Below are 13,894 nucleotides of genomic sequence, written 5' to 3'. Positions count from 1 at the left end.
CCGAAATGCCGGCCATGGTCACACCGATGGGGTCATTCAATTATCGGTAAGTTTAACACATGGAGGACGGTTTGCCCTCAGTACCAGTCGGCGGTGTCGGCTCGAGATTCATATCTCAAAACGACCTAGAAGAGGCAAAGGCACGCAGAGAAGATCAGTGGAAAGCAGCATATGCCAGGTGCGCAGCAGATACAGCCTTGGGAAGCAAAATGACGCATGAAGCTGAACTATGCTAGGCTGGGACAGGTGCCTCCGCCGCAGCCTGTGGAAGATTCTTTCGATGGTCGAAGTTTAGCAGAGGTGAGTGACACTGCTCTTCCTCGAGTGTCCACTTGAAACAGAACTGTGGATAGAAATTAGCTGCGAACAGGGTGCGTTCCCTCAACTGCTCTTCATTCTGTAAATTAATAGGTGTGTTAGGCCGCGAAACAGGAAGAATGGGAGGAGAAGACGAAGTTAGGCAAGTCGGAATGATACATTTCCATGGTGATCTTGACTTGCCCAATTGTAGCGAATCAATTTCGAGCACTGGAAGAGGACGAGATCATGTTTCTAGATTCTATCAGAGAAAAGCAGGCCGAAGAAGAACGCCTCCGGAAAGCACAGGACGGCGAGGAGCTTTCAGACTTCAGAAAGTATGCTTCCACTCATTATCCATCCGTCGCTGACATTGAGAATCTGCAAAGAGCTGTTGCAGCTAGGGAAAACGACCTCAACAAGCCTACGCAACCTGTGGCACAACCACGAAAACAGAGTGATGATACTCCGGAGAAGCCTAAAGCTCCCGTCGTGGTATCCAAGAAAGATGTCAAGAAATCATTGAAGGGTGTTGTAGTGAAGAAAAGACCGAAATCTAATGTTCCAACACCTAGCGAATCAAAGGCAAAGGATTCTATTAAGAACGTCGATAAGGATGTACCACCGGCCACAAAACGTCGCAAGATATCCGGATCATGACATTCATCATATTTCCATCTTCCGACTTTCCTGTAGTTGTCCTTCCGGATTTGTTCACTGTAGTAGTATCATCTAATTCGAGAACACGCTGCCCAGTCTTGACATTCCATTGTCCTCTAAATACGACACCAGAAGCATGCGTAAGACATGCTGTCCGCGGGCTGGGTCTCATCCTCCCCGAGCTGTCGGTGTCGGTGTCCACCGCACATGGTTCAGATCCCTTTCCCCAGTCTGTCCCAAATTTCCCCAGCCAGACATTCGACCCATTGCCTCCGCCCTTCTCGCTGCTGCAGTACCCATCGTAGTTCTATCCAACAATCTCTTTCCTGCAGGTGTCAGATTGCCAGGTGCGTCAGCTCTCCGCGGAGTCCAACTTGGAGGGCCCATAGAACCTGGCTTTGAGGAACCTCCTCGGGCTGGTGTGCGTCCAATAATTGGGGTTGGCCCCCCAAGGAGGACAGCTTTCGCGCGAAGGCTTCTTGAAGCATGGGCGGATAATTTGTGAGATAATGCCTCGCGGCTCGACGGCGCAGCAATATGGAAAGGTGTGCTAGGCGGTGGCAAGGCTTCTGCTGGATCATCGGACTTTGACAATATCCGTGGAGTTGCATTAAGGGTTCCCCATGTCATGAGCTGATTGACGGCAGAAGGGCCCAGTTCAGCAGCGGTAGGTGAAGGTAGGCTGGGTACAAGTGAAAATTCATTGGTGGGGGACCGCGGCCGATCTAGTGAGGGTGGTTAAGAGAAAAGTAAATTGATCAACGCGAAATAAAACTTACATGGCGTGCCAGTAATGGCGGCATCAATTCGACTGCGAGTGGGACTTGGTGGGGCGGATGCAGCTCGTGATTGAGAATCTCCTTCATCCTGTTCTGGTAGACGTGTATTCACATGTGTTATGATGCCGAGATCATCGCTTGCTTTAGCTTTCGATGTACGCCGGTGGTACGGAGACAAGTCGGCGTCAGGGGAGAACATGAGAGAATTACGGGCCTGTAATCCAGTAATTCAGCCATGAAATGAAAATCCCGTCTGAACCAAACACACCTTGAAATTCCAGCCATCAACGCCGGCCGGACGAGTATCTTTCCTTGGCGCCATAACGTCCATAGGCTCGTCTTCTTCACTGAGGATAGCCACCTCCTTTCCCTTTCCATTATCGTTGTCCTTCGCATCTTGACTTTCACCTTCCGATTCCTTCACTGACTCTCCACTTTGCGTGATGAGTCCCGCGACAGTAGGAGCCTCGATCACAAACTTCTCTCTCACACCTGGTGCTGGGGCAGGCTCAATCATCATCCTCTCCCTCGCCTCAATCATCTTATCCCTCTGATCCTCGACTCTCTTCTGTGCCTCCCATGCCCAGCCCCACCTCTCCTTCCTCTTCCGGTTCTCCTCATCCATAATTTGCGTAAAGCTAGCGTTGTCTTCCGAGGTATACCGCGCCTGGAAGTTGTCTAGACTCGTGTCTGTGTTATACCGCGGGCGTTTTATCACTGGCTCCCCGCGTGGCGTGCGTAACGGTGTCTCGGAAGGGCCAGCACCGTAGGGCGTCGCGGATGGCGTCTGCCATGGTCGTCCGCGGTAGGTGGCGGGGGTACTGTTAACTTCTTGTAATCTGCGCACGGATGCGTTGATTAAGTGGGGGTCTCTCGATGATACAGCATCAAGGTATTCGTTGGTCGCGTCGAGATGCACGAGAGAAGGGAAGAAGTCTCTCGCTATGATGTGAGACAAGGCTGCTGTGTACTCATCTTCTTCGAGCACTTGTTGAGAATTTAGCGAGCGAGATGATTCAGATGGACCGGGGGTAGACATTGCACGGTGGAGGAGTTTGGGTGGTGGTACTTATATACTTGAAGTTAGTCCAAATGGACTGCAGTCACTGAACGCAGTGGACGTCACGGTGGCTTAGAGGCATTGTCATTATGGTTACGTAAATGATCATTAGGAATAATTCACACAATTCCGCAGAGAAAAATAAAATGACAGATGGAAAAAAAGAAAAATATGAGAACAGATCGGAAACAAGTAATGTATCGTGGTACCAGCGGAAGTGAGAAGCACGAAGTGTCGCTGGTAAATGGGTAGTCGTTGTGTTCTGTCATTAATGTCATAGGAGGCATGGATCAGCAGGTACACCCTGCAGAATAGTTCGCGAAAACGAGTGGGCATGGAGTAGTGGTCCTAGAGACCTAAAGTGCGTGCAGTCTAAATGATCGTCAGAGTGCGCCGCTCCAAAGTCAGCATAGCGTGTCACACACGGAAAATGAGATATTCTGAAAGAAAAATCAAGAAGCGCCGCCACGTCCAAAATTGAGCATGTTGCTCGCGGACCTGCCCCGAGGTTTCTTGTCAGGTTCTAACAAACCGCCATTTTCCTGACTAGGAAGCTCTAATCCGCCGCTCTTCCACGCACCGGTGATACCAGCAGGTCGACCAATCCTACTTTGTGACAATATCGAGGCACTGCTGGCTGAGGATGGGATTCTAGATGATGCCCGAACTGTCACGTTGGGGTGCGGTAGCGATTTCAAGTCGTTCTGGACTTTCCCGTTGTATGAGAACGGTCGCTCACGAGTACGGAATTCTGAATCCGAAGAAGGAGTGGGTGACCCAGCATTGCTGGAACCTATGGAGGAACGTTTCGGTAGACCGCCATACGGACCAGTCCCTGGCGCGGTGGACTTCTTGTATCCAGTGACTCCTGGACGAGAGATCGGAATGGGAAGGAAAGTGGGAGTTGCGGGGCGAGATGAAGGAGTAGGGATGGAACTCATTGTTGCAGTAGTGCTGAGGCTGGCTCCAGAGAGGCGTGATTGAGGTCGACGACTATGGGTCATTGTACTTTGGCCAAATTGACTGGGCTTGGAGAAAATAGGAGATGATGCCGACGAAGGAACTCCACGGTGAAAAGCACTGGGGGGTGAGGGACTGGATGAGCGTCTGGGTTCCTCCTCAGCGTCCTTATTTGGAGAGGGAGTAGTATCGTCCATAATGAGAACCCATCCTGCATTATTAGGGTTGGGAGTGGTCGCACCACCTGCCAAAGCAGTATCTACGCCAAGTCGCTGTGGAGTCGGTCTACCAAGTTTGCTGTCCGGTATCACAGAACGTGAAAAGGTACTCTTGGATGACAATGTAGAGGATATAGTGGATGTGGAGGCCATCGTGGATATTGTCGCTCCCTGCCGCCCAGCATTGCTGCCCATCCGTAAGCGAGGGACACGTGTGTGAATCTTCTGTTCTAGATTCCTGACACGAGCACGCATTTCGGAAACCATTTGAACACCCTTGCTTCTGGATGCCATCATGGGTACGGCAGTGATGTTGGATACGCTAGAACTGGCAGTAACAGCAGCAGGTCGTGGAACAAGGACAGGAGTCCGGGGAGAGTTGCGTGAAGCAGCAAGGGTTGGAAGGGTGCTTGAACGGGTCATCAATGAAGGCGAGGAAAGTATCAGGGTTACGTTTGCTCAGTTGGAAACCTGCGCGCTGGAGTAGGACGGATTGTCCATGATTTGAGCTGGCAGCGGTAGAAGGGGGGCGAGTAGGGGTAGAAATAGAGGATTTCTCGTTGGAAGAAAGATCAGATAGTTCAAGATCTGGCGGTGGCGGAGTACTAAGCAGATTGTCATCCGATGAAGCCGTCGAAGGAGGAGGAAATAGTGATGAAACGGTGGTGGAACTGGAAGTTTCGGTCACAATGCTCGCTGCCCTAGAACGAGCAGCTGTTAGCTGATCCTTGAGGATAGAAATTTCTACAGATGAATCTAGCAGAGAATGGTGAGTGCTCTATCCCCATGCAATCCAAGATGACACACCTCGTAGCTCATCCTTGACACGTTGTAGTTCTTCTTCCACATTGGCCTTGTCAAGGAGTTCGTGCTCGAGTAATATCTTTTCTTCCAGCGCCTTGGAATATCTTGTCTCTATATCCGCGAGACTTGACGCGACCACACGCTCATTTCTCTCGAGGTCATCATTGCCCAACTCCAGGTCGCGCAATCTGACCTTCAATTTCTGAGACTCCTGCCTGAGTGTATCTAACTCTCGTTGCAGGGAGGTGGTGGTTGTATTGTGCGTGGTCTGTAGCGATATAAATTTGGACTTTATGAAGGGTTAATTAGCGAACTGGTTTCGGAAGACGCGTAGATAAATACCTTCCATTCGTCTCGGTCTAATTCTGTCTTTGCGACCTTGACTTTGAGATCCTGCTGTGCTTTCTCTGTACGGTCTATTTCTTTGATTAACTCCTCCTCAAGCTCTTTACTAGATGTATGAAATTCATCGAGTTCGGCACGAGTCTCTGCCAGCATATCTGCGACTTCATTGTACTTCGCTTTCCAGTCCGTGGAGGAGTAACTGTTTGGAGAACATAGTTAGGAAATCAGATTGAGTGTGGCAAGAAGGGCATGAGTACTTGTCTTCTAAGGAGGCCATTATTGGGTCTCTGCGTAGGGCATCTGTAGGAGACAGAACGGCCGTCATGGACCCTGTAAAGAAATAAAGTACAACCTAGAAACACAACCAGAAAATATCAAAGGAGAAAGGAAAATTGGTGGAAACAGGAGAAATGCTTGCAACTTGGTTCTTGACCTGTGCCTTCCAACATTTGGTTGACGTCCACAACTATGCCACACTTATGATTACATAATTCAATGATCATCCATAACAATATTGCAACTCCCGAACATAGATATCATTCATGTAATAAGTCGTGTAGGGCCACATCCGTAGCAGAGCCCGCTACCGAGTCACACCTAAATAGTACTTAGTTACTTCAAGATAAAGCCTCAAATCCAACGAACAGCGAGCAAACGAATCAAATCTCCGCGGTTGGCATGAACAAGCGATTTTCTTCCCCCGCAGCCTGGACCATATCCCTAAGACAGACAACGCCGATGATAAAGAGATAAAACCTCACGGAGTATATAACCAAGTAATAAACGTTGTTCTGAAAATCCCTGAGAAATCAATGCGCAAGCCAATTGAGGAGCACGTTGCACAGCTCCTGCTTCGATGCAAACGCCGGAAAAAAAATGACGCAGAAGATTGGCCTTCATTTCTTCTATACGCAGTCCGTGATCATACGCGATTCGTGATAATTGAACACCATCAGCTGGAAACAGTGACAGCGACATAGGAGTTTCGAACAATATCTCTCGGATCCTGCCTTCTGCTTTGACAGAGTCATCAGATTTGGAAGAACCCGGGACCGTTAACCAAAGATCCGTATACAGAATTAATATTGTTATCATCTGAACATATAACGACATCAATCAATTGTAAGCAACATTCATGTGCAGGTAATCGGATTTCTCAATGATTCTCTGTTATATGTCATCCAGTCACGACCAAAAACCACATCGCTTGGCGCCGTGTCAATCACAAGGAATGAAAAATCAGTGGAGAAATTCGTAGAACCATCCAATATAGTAATTATGGCTCGAAAGGAGATGGAATATATAACACTTCGTCGGCGAAGATGGCGGACTAAAAATTGAGAAGTAACAAAAGACGAAGAAGCAGACAGATCGCGCGAAGCGGCGACGTCGAAACCTTCGAGTGTAACCGAGGGCAAAAGCAATGCTGATGTAATCATAGCATCGTCCTATTAATCCCGACACAGGTTGTACGAGCCACCATTTAATGGGTTCCCCGTCTATTTGTGAAAAAAACATGACAAGAAAAACCCTCTACCTAAAGGTAGCGGGAATTACAAAGTTTCAGGTTTCGCGCACTTGCGCTTTTCAATTCGTCCTGTCTTAGGACACCTCATCTCTTGCCACGAAACAGGATCCATCGATGCACCTAGATATTCGTTTAGAATTCGTACACCACGGAAGCAAGCTTCACTCTTACCAGCTTCACTGGTAGCAAATATAACACCGAGGTCGTTGCGTGCGGTAGTGATGTAATAACTGCGAGCATCACCAAGAGAAATCTGCGATGATTGAGTAAATAATTTACCGCGTTCACTTGATTAGCTTACCACTACACCCTTGACAACATCTCCACCACGAAAACAGTCGCCGATCTTCACCTTGTCTTTCTCGGTAGCTCTGACATCTTGAGTGCGTATAACACCATTAAATTCTTCACCGGCCGCCAGAGGGACACCATCAACGACTGAAATGGATACCATCGCCTGTAAAGGTGACAGACGAGTGACGGTCCCTAGTACGACTGAATTTGCTGCTGGTGGATGTGATCGTATGCGAGATATTGCCAGGGTCTGCACACATTGAAAATCGAGTATGATTGGATCGTCAAGAGAATTAACCAACAGATCCTTCGTACTGTGCGACACCAACTAGGCTCGCTCTAACTTGTCCATCCTTTAAGTATAAACCTCCTCCAAGTTTTGGTGCTGGACCACGCGGAAGCGATACCAATTGACCTGGGAGTAAGATATCGGATGCCATGGGAAATCAAGGGAGCCTAAAGCGAGCAGCTGCCAAATAATAACGTGGAACGATGTGCAAGGGAAAAGTCGGGAGACCAAGTATTATGTTACTCGCGTCGTTCGGATTTGTCGCTATTTGGCTGTGACTACATACTTCAAAAATCTCAGCCCACTCTGACCGTTATACTTCCGTTCTCGAGGAATCGCGCATTTGCTCCTTCAGCGTTCAGCAACAATGGCTTCCTCTTCTCTCGCTCGCGTCCTTTCACGGCGTATGATTCCTATTTCTTCATGTTGCTTACAACTAACATCATCCTGAATAGAGATGCACATGTCTGCACGGAGACATGCCCTCACCAAGTTCTCTATGCCTGCCATGAGTCCCACCATGACTGAGGGTGGTATCGCCTCTTGGAAAAAGGCGGAGGGTGAAAAATTCACCGCCGGTGACGTGCTGCTCGAGATTGTACGTTGCATATTTTGGCTTCCACTCCGTCCCTCATCTGTTCACAGGAAACGGACAAGGCTACCATTGATGTGGAAGCCCAGGACGACGGTATTCTCGCCAAGATTATTGTATGTTAATTTAAAGCTTCAAGCTTTCATCCTCTCATATTGCCTTGCGCACATTTAGGCTCCTGATGGTTCGAAAAATATCGCTGTCGGCTTGCCCATTGCCATCATGGCTGAAGAAGGCGACGACCTGTCAGGTGCAGCTCAAATGGCTTCCGAGCCTTCGGCCCCATCCCCTTCCCCATCCCCACCCAAGGAGGAAAGCACACCTGAGCCTCCCAAAGCCGAGGCCCCCAAGCCTGCTCCATCCCAGGCCAAGCCTGAGCTTGCCAAGGGCGAACGAATATTCGCATCTCCCATTGCGAAGAAGATTGCTTTGGAACGCGGCATCCCTTTGGCCCAAGTTAAGGGCACCGGTCCTGAGGGACGCATCATCCGAGAGGACATTGAGAAGTACCAACCACCCGCGGCAGCAGCAGTCGCTACCACTTCTTCGGCACCTGCTGCTTCCCTTCCAGAATACACCGATATCCCAGTTACAAATATGCGTCGCGTCATTGGCTCACGTCTCACGCAGTCCAAGCAAGAGCTGCCCCATTACTACGTTACCGTCCAGATTAACATGGACAAGACGATGAAGCTCCGAGAGGTCTTCAACAAGACGCTTGGCGAGAAAGACAAAGCTGCTAAGCTCAGTGTTAACGACTTCATTCTCAAGGCCGTTGCATGCGCATTGAATGACGTGCCCGAGGCCAACTCGGCATGGCTTGGAGAGGTCATCCGACAGTATGTACTTCTGCGGACACAAATGTATCGAGTCTAACTCATCTTGCCTTTAGATACAAGAAGGCCGATATCTCACTTGCTGTTGCAACTCCCACTGGCCTGATTACACCTATTGTCAAGGATGTCGGTTCAAAAGGATTGGCAACTATTTCTAGTGAAGCGAAGGCTCTCGCCAAAAAGGCTCGGGATGGCAAGCTCGCTCCTCAAGACTATCAGGTAAGTTATGCTTTCATCCTGGCGGAATGAAATTCATTACTTCGACAGGGTGGCACGTTCACGGTGTCTAACCTTGGCATGTACGATATCGATCACTTCACTGCCATCATCAACCCTCCCCAATCGTGCATCCTTGCTGTTGGCACCACGCAGCCAACAATCGTCCCAGCTCCTGAGGAGGAGCGTGGTTTCAAGACCGTGAACATGATGAAGGTGACGCTGAGCTCGGACCACCGGACGGTGGATGGTGCTGTGGCTGCTCGCTGGATGACTGCGTTCAAAGGTTACCTCGAAAATCCTCTCACATTCATGCTCTAAAAAGTAATGTTTTCGGGTCTTTGAGGTCTACCCATTGTTTCTAGACTAGATTACATTTATCACATGCATGCGTTATGTTTTTGTTGATTTGTGTGATGAAAGCATGAAGCCTTTTGTGCGGAGTTTATAGTCTCTCCTAACGCTCCAGATCCATGGAAGGAAGATGGTCCTCCGCGGAGCTAAAGAATTATTTAGTACATACGCGCCCCGAAGGCCGGATCCTTCGTTCGCGACGACCTGCTAAGCCCCCGCATCGTTTTCCCTCGACAGCCTGGGATGGCGCACGATAGTAACGAGTACCTCATCGAAACTCTGGGGCAACTGGTCGGGGCGAAAAAGGAAGCTACTGCCCTGCGCGAGAGACTCGCAAATGTAGAAGAGGCACTGACCGAACGCGACCGGTTGAATGCATTGAAGCAAAATGAAAATGATGAGGTACATAGACGCGATCTCTTTGACGTTCCCCTCGCCTAATTACCCACAGCTTCGTATCAGAAACGCGAAACTCGAGCTTGATATGATGCAATTGCAGAGCGCGGTATGTCGAGTGCATATCGATGCGATTGCTAGAATATTCTATGTATTGACGCGTTGTCAGAATGCAGTACTACAGCTTGCAACGAAAGATCGCGATGGGTTGCATGAATTATTAAAGGTGTCCAAGACGGATGTTGCTACGCAGCAGCAGAGGGTGATTTCGAAACTAACTCATTGACTCGATGCAGCCTAACACGTGTTTTTAGGTTAATACACTGGAACAACGGCTTCATGAGTTGGATGAAGAAAAGAATGTCTTGGCGCGTGACCTTCAAGCAGCTGCACAGATTGTACGCGTAGATGTAGGATCATTTTTGGTGAATATATATCATGCCACGCCAACTAACACTCCATCCAGATTGGCGTGAACACGAATCCTCTCCCAACTGTCCGTAGCATGCCCAATGGTGCCAATTTGCCAGTTGTACGAGGCCCCTCGACAGCTGGGCCATCTCACGACCGAAACTTGAAGGAAGAAAGGGATATATCAGTGGATATTGTTGCAGTACACCCTCCCTCTCGGTTGCCACCTCCTCGAAACCAGGCAATCAGGAATGCCCCGCAAATAATTCCTGATCTTCTGGATGGTGGAACTGTATGTTTCACCCGGCCCTTTATCTCAACATAAATTGGGGGAGGATCACAAGCTCTTATTTCAAAGTAGGCTCTCGACCTATATGTTTGATGGCATCAGCTTATGAACTCTTCAGCATCGCAGCGCCAAAGCCTCTGGCACTGAAATTTGGTATAACAAGCTACCTTTGCCCGAACTTGTGGGAGAATCCTTGGTGTCCAAGAAGTCCTGGCATGGCTGGGTACATGTTTGTTGGCTTAGGGGAGGAAATTCACAAGTTCGTTCAGCCAGAGGTACACGAACTCTTCGTTGGGGTTGCGAGAACCAACTACAGACTTATGGGCCAGTATCAGGCCCATCGTGTTGAACCCTTAACCGTTGAAGAATGGCTGACGCTCCCGGACAAAGTAAGCATACTCAATCACGAAGACATCCGAGTCATCCCTTGATTTTGGTCCATAGGTTCGATCCAAGTACTGCGAAACTACACAGCGAAAGGCGAAAGACTCACGTTCGGTCGAGGGCATAAGCGCTGCTTATGAGCGTGGTGAACTTCGCGTTCCCTGCGTCAAATTGACATGTCTTGATTTCAAGGAGGACCTCTATAAGAAACTGAAGGCGCAAAAGATGGGACAGAACAACACGAACTCCTTGTCATCTCAGCGTTCGATTAAACATGAAGCGACTGTCATGCGCTCGTCACAAAAACGTCCCCGTATTGAAGAGACCATTGAGGTTGACAGGTTCTCCGCGGACAGTACTTGACTCTTACTAGTAGGTCACCTACTAGATACCTCCTTACATAATTCGCATCACGATCATCGATTTCAAACTTAAAGCGACTACCAGTACTACTACTGCATACTCTAGTCCACAAGTCCTAATAACTTTGTATCATAGCTTCGATTCCATTTTCCTGTGACCGTGCTTTTATCAAACGTTGAAGCACGAGAACTAGACAGACATCTAGAACAATGCCAGGCCGTCGTCGCGAGTCTCCGCTCAAGAATCCAAGTTGAGATTAAAGTGTTTCGTAACGAACAACACTCACCGACTTCGTCAGGCAGGGCATATATCGCACTAGGACTAGAGGGGTCAGCTAACAAATTCGGCGCAGGAGTCATCACACATGCTGTAGATGGATCGACCGAAGTGCTGTCGAACGTTAGGCACACTTACATCACACCTCCCGGGGAGGGATTTCTTCCCCGAGATACTGCTCAGCACCATCGAGAGTGGGCATTAACGGTGATCAAAGATGCAGTCGCAAAAGCAAACATTACGATGCACGACCTCGACTGTATATGTTATACTAAAGGTTAGCCGGATCCCTCGCGAAGTCTCGTGCTTAAATATTTCTCCAGGCCCCGGTATGGGTGCACCTCTGCAGTCTGTTGCTCTAGTTGCTCGCACCCTCTCATTGTTGTACGAGAAACCCCTTGTTGGTGTCAATCATTGTGTCGGACGTAGGTATATCCAATCATGGTATGCAGCTTCCATTGATATTGTCGAAACAGATATCGAAATGGGACGGCAAGTCACTGGAGCTCAGAATCCAGTGGTACTATACGTATCTGGTGGCAACACGCAAGTCATCGCATATTCACGGCAATGCTACCGGATCTTTGGAGAAACACTCGACATAGCTGTTGGAAACTGCCTCGACAGGTTTGCCAGAGTAATAAACCTGAGCAACGACCCAAGTCCAGGATATAACATTGAACAAGAGGCGAAGAAGTATTTTGTTTTATTTCTGTTCGTGGTATTTTAGTTTACCTGGCGTGCACTCAGGGGGAAACGACTCGTCCAGCTACCTTACACAACCAAGGGGATGGACGTTAGCTTGTCTGGCATACTGACTTCCATCGAAGCTTACACATCTGACCGTCGGTACCGGGCTCATGGCGAACCTTGCGAAGAGTCAGAAGATATTATCACGCCGGCGGATCTCTGTTTCTCCCTTCAAGAGACGGTGTTCTCCATGCTCGTTGAAATCACGGAACGAGCGATGGCTCATATCGGGAGCAGGGAGGTGCTCATCGTTGGAGGGGTTGGCTGTAAGATACTTGTTCTAACCCGTCATAGCCAGCCTGATTTATCTACTTCAAGGTAATGAACGACTGCAAGAAATGATGGGCATTATGGCACAAGAGCGAGGTGGATTGGTGTTTGCGACTGATGAACGGTTAGTTTTTTGAAGCACGAATAACGTGGTTTTCTTATTCATGATGTCGCAGTTTCTGCATTGATAACGGCATCATGATTGCTCAGGCTGGTTTACTGAGCTACCGCATGGGATTTCAGACACCTCTTACAAAGAGCACCTGTACGCAAAGGTCGGTGGCCCAATACCATGGATTGGTCTTGCAGAAAATAATTGTTCGTATTCAAGATTCCGGACCGACGAAGTGCATGTTGCATGGCGATCTTGAATATTTGAACCCCATCTATTCTACAATTAAAATATTGTTAGTACCCGTCTGTGTTATCACTGTGCAACATTCGCCAACACTAGCTCCCAGTCCTCGGGTTCTCCTTTCATCTCTCGGCCGAGCTGCTCTAGCCTCTGCCACCACCACCTGTGACTCTTTGCGTACTCTCCTGTATCATCTTCAGATACCCTGGCCTGCCAAGGCTTGTCAGCCAAAATGTAGTGAAGGCATCTGATCTCCTCGTCTCTCCACAGCGGTTTGTGAATTAACATCAATGTCTTGAGCGCATTGTAACACCATGGAAGAGGTTTCCACATTCCTCTAAATAAATCTGATAGGAGGTCTTGGTCTGGGAATGACCAAGTTGAAACTAGAGGTGAAGTGTAAAGGTGGTTGCGGACGGTTTCTGCAAGAGCCAGAGAAGGGTTGAGAACCACGATGCCGGAATTCAGCTGAGTGTGCGGACGTGGGCTTGTTTCTGTAATGACCATTGGAGTAGTCAGGCCAGAGGGGTGGATCAATGGAGTATATGCGCAGTTCTCGGGAACCCTGGAAGACCAAATATGAGGCATTATAATAGCAAATAGTCAAATGGCACACCAATCAGCAGGATAGTGGGGTAACTTGCGTGGGTTACAAGCACACACATGCGCAGCAGCTATCCAGTTGTTTGGGAGATCGATGTCAAATAACTCGTCCATATTGCGCATCACGATCATATCGGCATCCATAAGGACAACACGCTATGCTCAAAACCATGTAAGTCATGAGCACTGCAAGGTTTGAACCAAATACTTCATATTCTTTTAGTTCAAATGCCCTTTATCTCGCGATGAGTGGTCCATCAGCTCCGTAGCTGATTTGTACACACCTCAGCTTCGTCCATGTGTCAGCGAATCTTGCGTCATGAGTTGAAAGTGAATGCTTTCCCTCTGGAGGGCGCAGCGATTCGATAGGCCGCATGGAAATGCCCCTTCGCTCCAGAACACTCCGAGCATCCTGGGGAAGCGTAGGAGTGACCATCACAACAAGAGGGAACGCAGAAGCCACAGATCTAAGGTTACAATCGAGCACCAGAACGCCAGGTAAATAACTGGTTTTTGTGAGTAGAGTCACATAGGCCATCCTTCGAGCCATCGCGATTGATATTAT

General features: G+C 48.7%; 8 protein-coding genes across 8 annotated transcripts; 4 read left to right on the top strand and 4 right to left on the bottom strand.

Moving 5' to 3' along the window:
- The first annotated feature begins 12 nt into the window (after positions 1–12).
- On the top strand, positions 13–1,041 carry DFJ58DRAFT_118078 (N-terminal domain of NEFA-interacting nuclear protein NIP30-domain-containing protein). Its single transcript, XM_041378705.1, has 6 exons — positions 13–178; positions 237–300; positions 354–371; positions 421–460; positions 512–635; positions 687–1,041. Exons 1-6 carry the CDS (start codon positions 60–62, stop codon positions 955–957), a joined length of 636 nt encoding a protein of 211 aa, XP_041248191.1. The 5' UTR covers positions 13–59; the 3' UTR covers positions 958–1,041.
- DFJ58DRAFT_118111 (nuclear protein DGCR14) lies at positions 1,042–3,011 on the bottom strand. The gene is made up of 3 exons (XM_041378706.1): positions 2,005–3,011; positions 1,737–1,950; positions 1,042–1,682 (listed from the first exon to the last, which is right to left on the bottom strand). Exons 1-3 carry the CDS (start codon positions 2,773–2,775, stop codon positions 1,126–1,128), a joined length of 1,542 nt encoding a protein of 513 aa, XP_041248190.1. The 5' UTR covers positions 2,776–3,011; the 3' UTR covers positions 1,042–1,125.
- Positions 2,876–5,588, bottom strand: DFJ58DRAFT_768439 (uncharacterized protein). Its single transcript, XM_041388950.1, has 6 exons — positions 5,381–5,588; positions 5,121–5,322; positions 4,782–5,067; positions 4,391–4,730; positions 3,222–4,302; positions 2,876–3,168 (listed from the first exon to the last, which is right to left on the bottom strand). Exons 1-5 carry the CDS (start codon positions 5,446–5,448, stop codon positions 3,249–3,251), a joined length of 1,950 nt encoding a protein of 649 aa, XP_041248189.1. The 5' UTR covers positions 5,449–5,588; the 3' UTR covers positions 2,876–3,168; positions 3,222–3,248.
- A 1,088-nt stretch (positions 5,589–6,676) lies between these two features.
- On the bottom strand, positions 6,677–7,385 carry DFJ58DRAFT_654272 (uncharacterized protein; the record flags this gene model as incomplete). The annotated part of the gene is made up of 4 exons (XM_041381781.1): positions 6,677–6,771; positions 6,823–6,904; positions 6,953–7,195; positions 7,248–7,385. The coding sequence occupies 4 exons, from the start codon at positions 7,383–7,385 to the stop codon at positions 6,677–6,679; spliced, it is 558 nt and encodes a 185-aa protein (XP_041248188.1).
- An 87-nt stretch (positions 7,386–7,472) lies between these two features.
- DFJ58DRAFT_768430 (pyruvate dehydrogenase) lies at positions 7,473–9,280 on the top strand. Its single transcript, XM_041388949.1, has 6 exons — positions 7,473–7,638; positions 7,690–7,832; positions 7,880–7,942; positions 8,001–8,665; positions 8,719–8,881; positions 8,930–9,280. Exons 1-6 carry the CDS (start codon positions 7,602–7,604, stop codon positions 9,197–9,199), a joined length of 1,341 nt encoding a protein of 446 aa, XP_041248187.1. The 5' UTR covers positions 7,473–7,601; the 3' UTR covers positions 9,200–9,280.
- Positions 9,281–10,516: 1,236 nt separating this feature from the next.
- Positions 10,517–10,925, top strand: DFJ58DRAFT_615603 (uncharacterized protein; the record flags this gene model as incomplete). The annotated part of the gene is made up of 2 exons (XM_041380963.1): positions 10,517–10,717; positions 10,773–10,925. Coding segments are annotated over 2 exons (354 nt in total), but the record flags the coding sequence as incomplete, so codon positions are not given.
- Positions 10,882–12,806, top strand: DFJ58DRAFT_117970 (peptidase M22 glycoprotease). Its single transcript, XM_041378704.1, has 8 exons — positions 10,882–11,324; positions 11,374–11,628; positions 11,675–11,776; positions 11,828–12,047; positions 12,102–12,367; positions 12,420–12,495; positions 12,548–12,646; positions 12,703–12,806. The coding sequence occupies exons 1-8, from the start codon at positions 11,285–11,287 to the stop codon at positions 12,740–12,742; spliced, it is 1,098 nt and encodes a 365-aa protein (XP_041248185.1). The 5' UTR covers positions 10,882–11,284; the 3' UTR covers positions 12,743–12,806.
- On the bottom strand, positions 12,799–13,879 carry DFJ58DRAFT_714387 (glycosyltransferase family 8 protein; the record flags this gene model as incomplete). The annotated part of the gene is made up of 4 exons (XM_041384011.1): positions 12,799–13,291; positions 13,343–13,485; positions 13,538–13,562; positions 13,614–13,879. 4 exons carry the CDS (start codon positions 13,877–13,879, stop codon positions 12,799–12,801), a joined length of 927 nt encoding a protein of 308 aa, XP_041248184.1.
- Between the last annotated feature and the right edge of the window lie 15 nt (positions 13,880–13,894).

This window comes from Suillus subalutaceus (assembly GCF_016647625.1).
Source record: "Suillus subalutaceus strain FC151 chromosome Unknown DFJ58scaffold_15, whole genome shotgun sequence".
Classification (NCBI taxonomy): Eukaryota; Fungi; Basidiomycota; class Agaricomycetes; order Boletales; family Suillaceae; genus Suillus; species Suillus subalutaceus.
Note: the sequence above shows the minus strand (reverse complement) of the source record. Positions and strands in the feature narration are given on the sequence as shown.

Coding starts and splice junctions, on each gene's coding strand:
- DFJ58DRAFT_118078 (XM_041378705.1), top strand. CDS start 60: ATGGAGGACGGTTTGCCCTCAGTACCAGTCGGCGGTGTCGGCTCGAGA. Junction 179..236: donor TGGAAAGCAGCATATGCCAG/GTGCGCAGCAGA, acceptor GAACTATGCTAG/GCTGGGACAGGTGCCTCCGC. Junction 636..686: donor GAGCTTTCAGACTTCAGAAA/GTATGCTTCCAC, acceptor GAATCTGCAAAG/AGCTGTTGCAGCTAGGGAAA.
- DFJ58DRAFT_118111 (XM_041378706.1), bottom strand. CDS start 2,775: ATGTCTACCCCCGGTCCATCTGAATCATCTCGCTCGCTAAATTCTCAA. Junction 1,951..2,004: donor TTGATGGCTGGAATTTCAAG/GTGTGTTTGGTT, acceptor ACTGGATTACAG/GCCCGTAATTCTCTCATGTT. Junction 1,683..1,736: donor CGCCATTACTGGCACGCCAT/GTAAGTTTTATT, acceptor CACCCTCACTAG/ATCGGCCGCGGTCCCCCACC.
- DFJ58DRAFT_768439 (XM_041388950.1), bottom strand. CDS start 5,448: ATGACGGCCGTTCTGTCTCCTACAGATGCCCTACGCAGAGACCCAATA. Junction 5,068..5,120: donor TAGACCGAGACGAATGGAAG/GTATTTATCTAC, acceptor CCCTTCATAAAG/TCCAAATTTATATCGCTACA. Junction 4,303..4,390: donor CTCGCCTTCATTGATGACCC/GTTCAAGCACCC, acceptor TGTTACTGCCAG/TTCTAGCGTATCCAACATCA.
- DFJ58DRAFT_768430 (XM_041388949.1), top strand. CDS start 7,602: ATGGCTTCCTCTTCTCTCGCTCGCGTCCTTTCACGGC. Junction 7,639..7,689: donor CGCTCGCGTCCTTTCACGGC/GTATGATTCCTA, acceptor CATCCTGAATAG/AGATGCACATGTCTGCACGG. Junction 8,882..8,929: donor TCGCTCCTCAAGACTATCAG/GTAAGTTATGCT, acceptor TTACTTCGACAG/GGTGGCACGTTCACGGTGTC.
- DFJ58DRAFT_117970 (XM_041378704.1), top strand. CDS start 11,285: ATGCCAGGCCGTCGTCGCGAGTCTCCGCTCAAGAATCCAA. Junction 11,629..11,674: donor CTGTATATGTTATACTAAAG/GTTAGCCGGATC, acceptor ATATTTCTCCAG/GCCCCGGTATGGGTGCACCT. Junction 12,048..12,101: donor ATTGAACAAGAGGCGAAGAA/GTATTTTGTTTT, acceptor GCGTGCACTCAG/GGGGAAACGACTCGTCCAGC.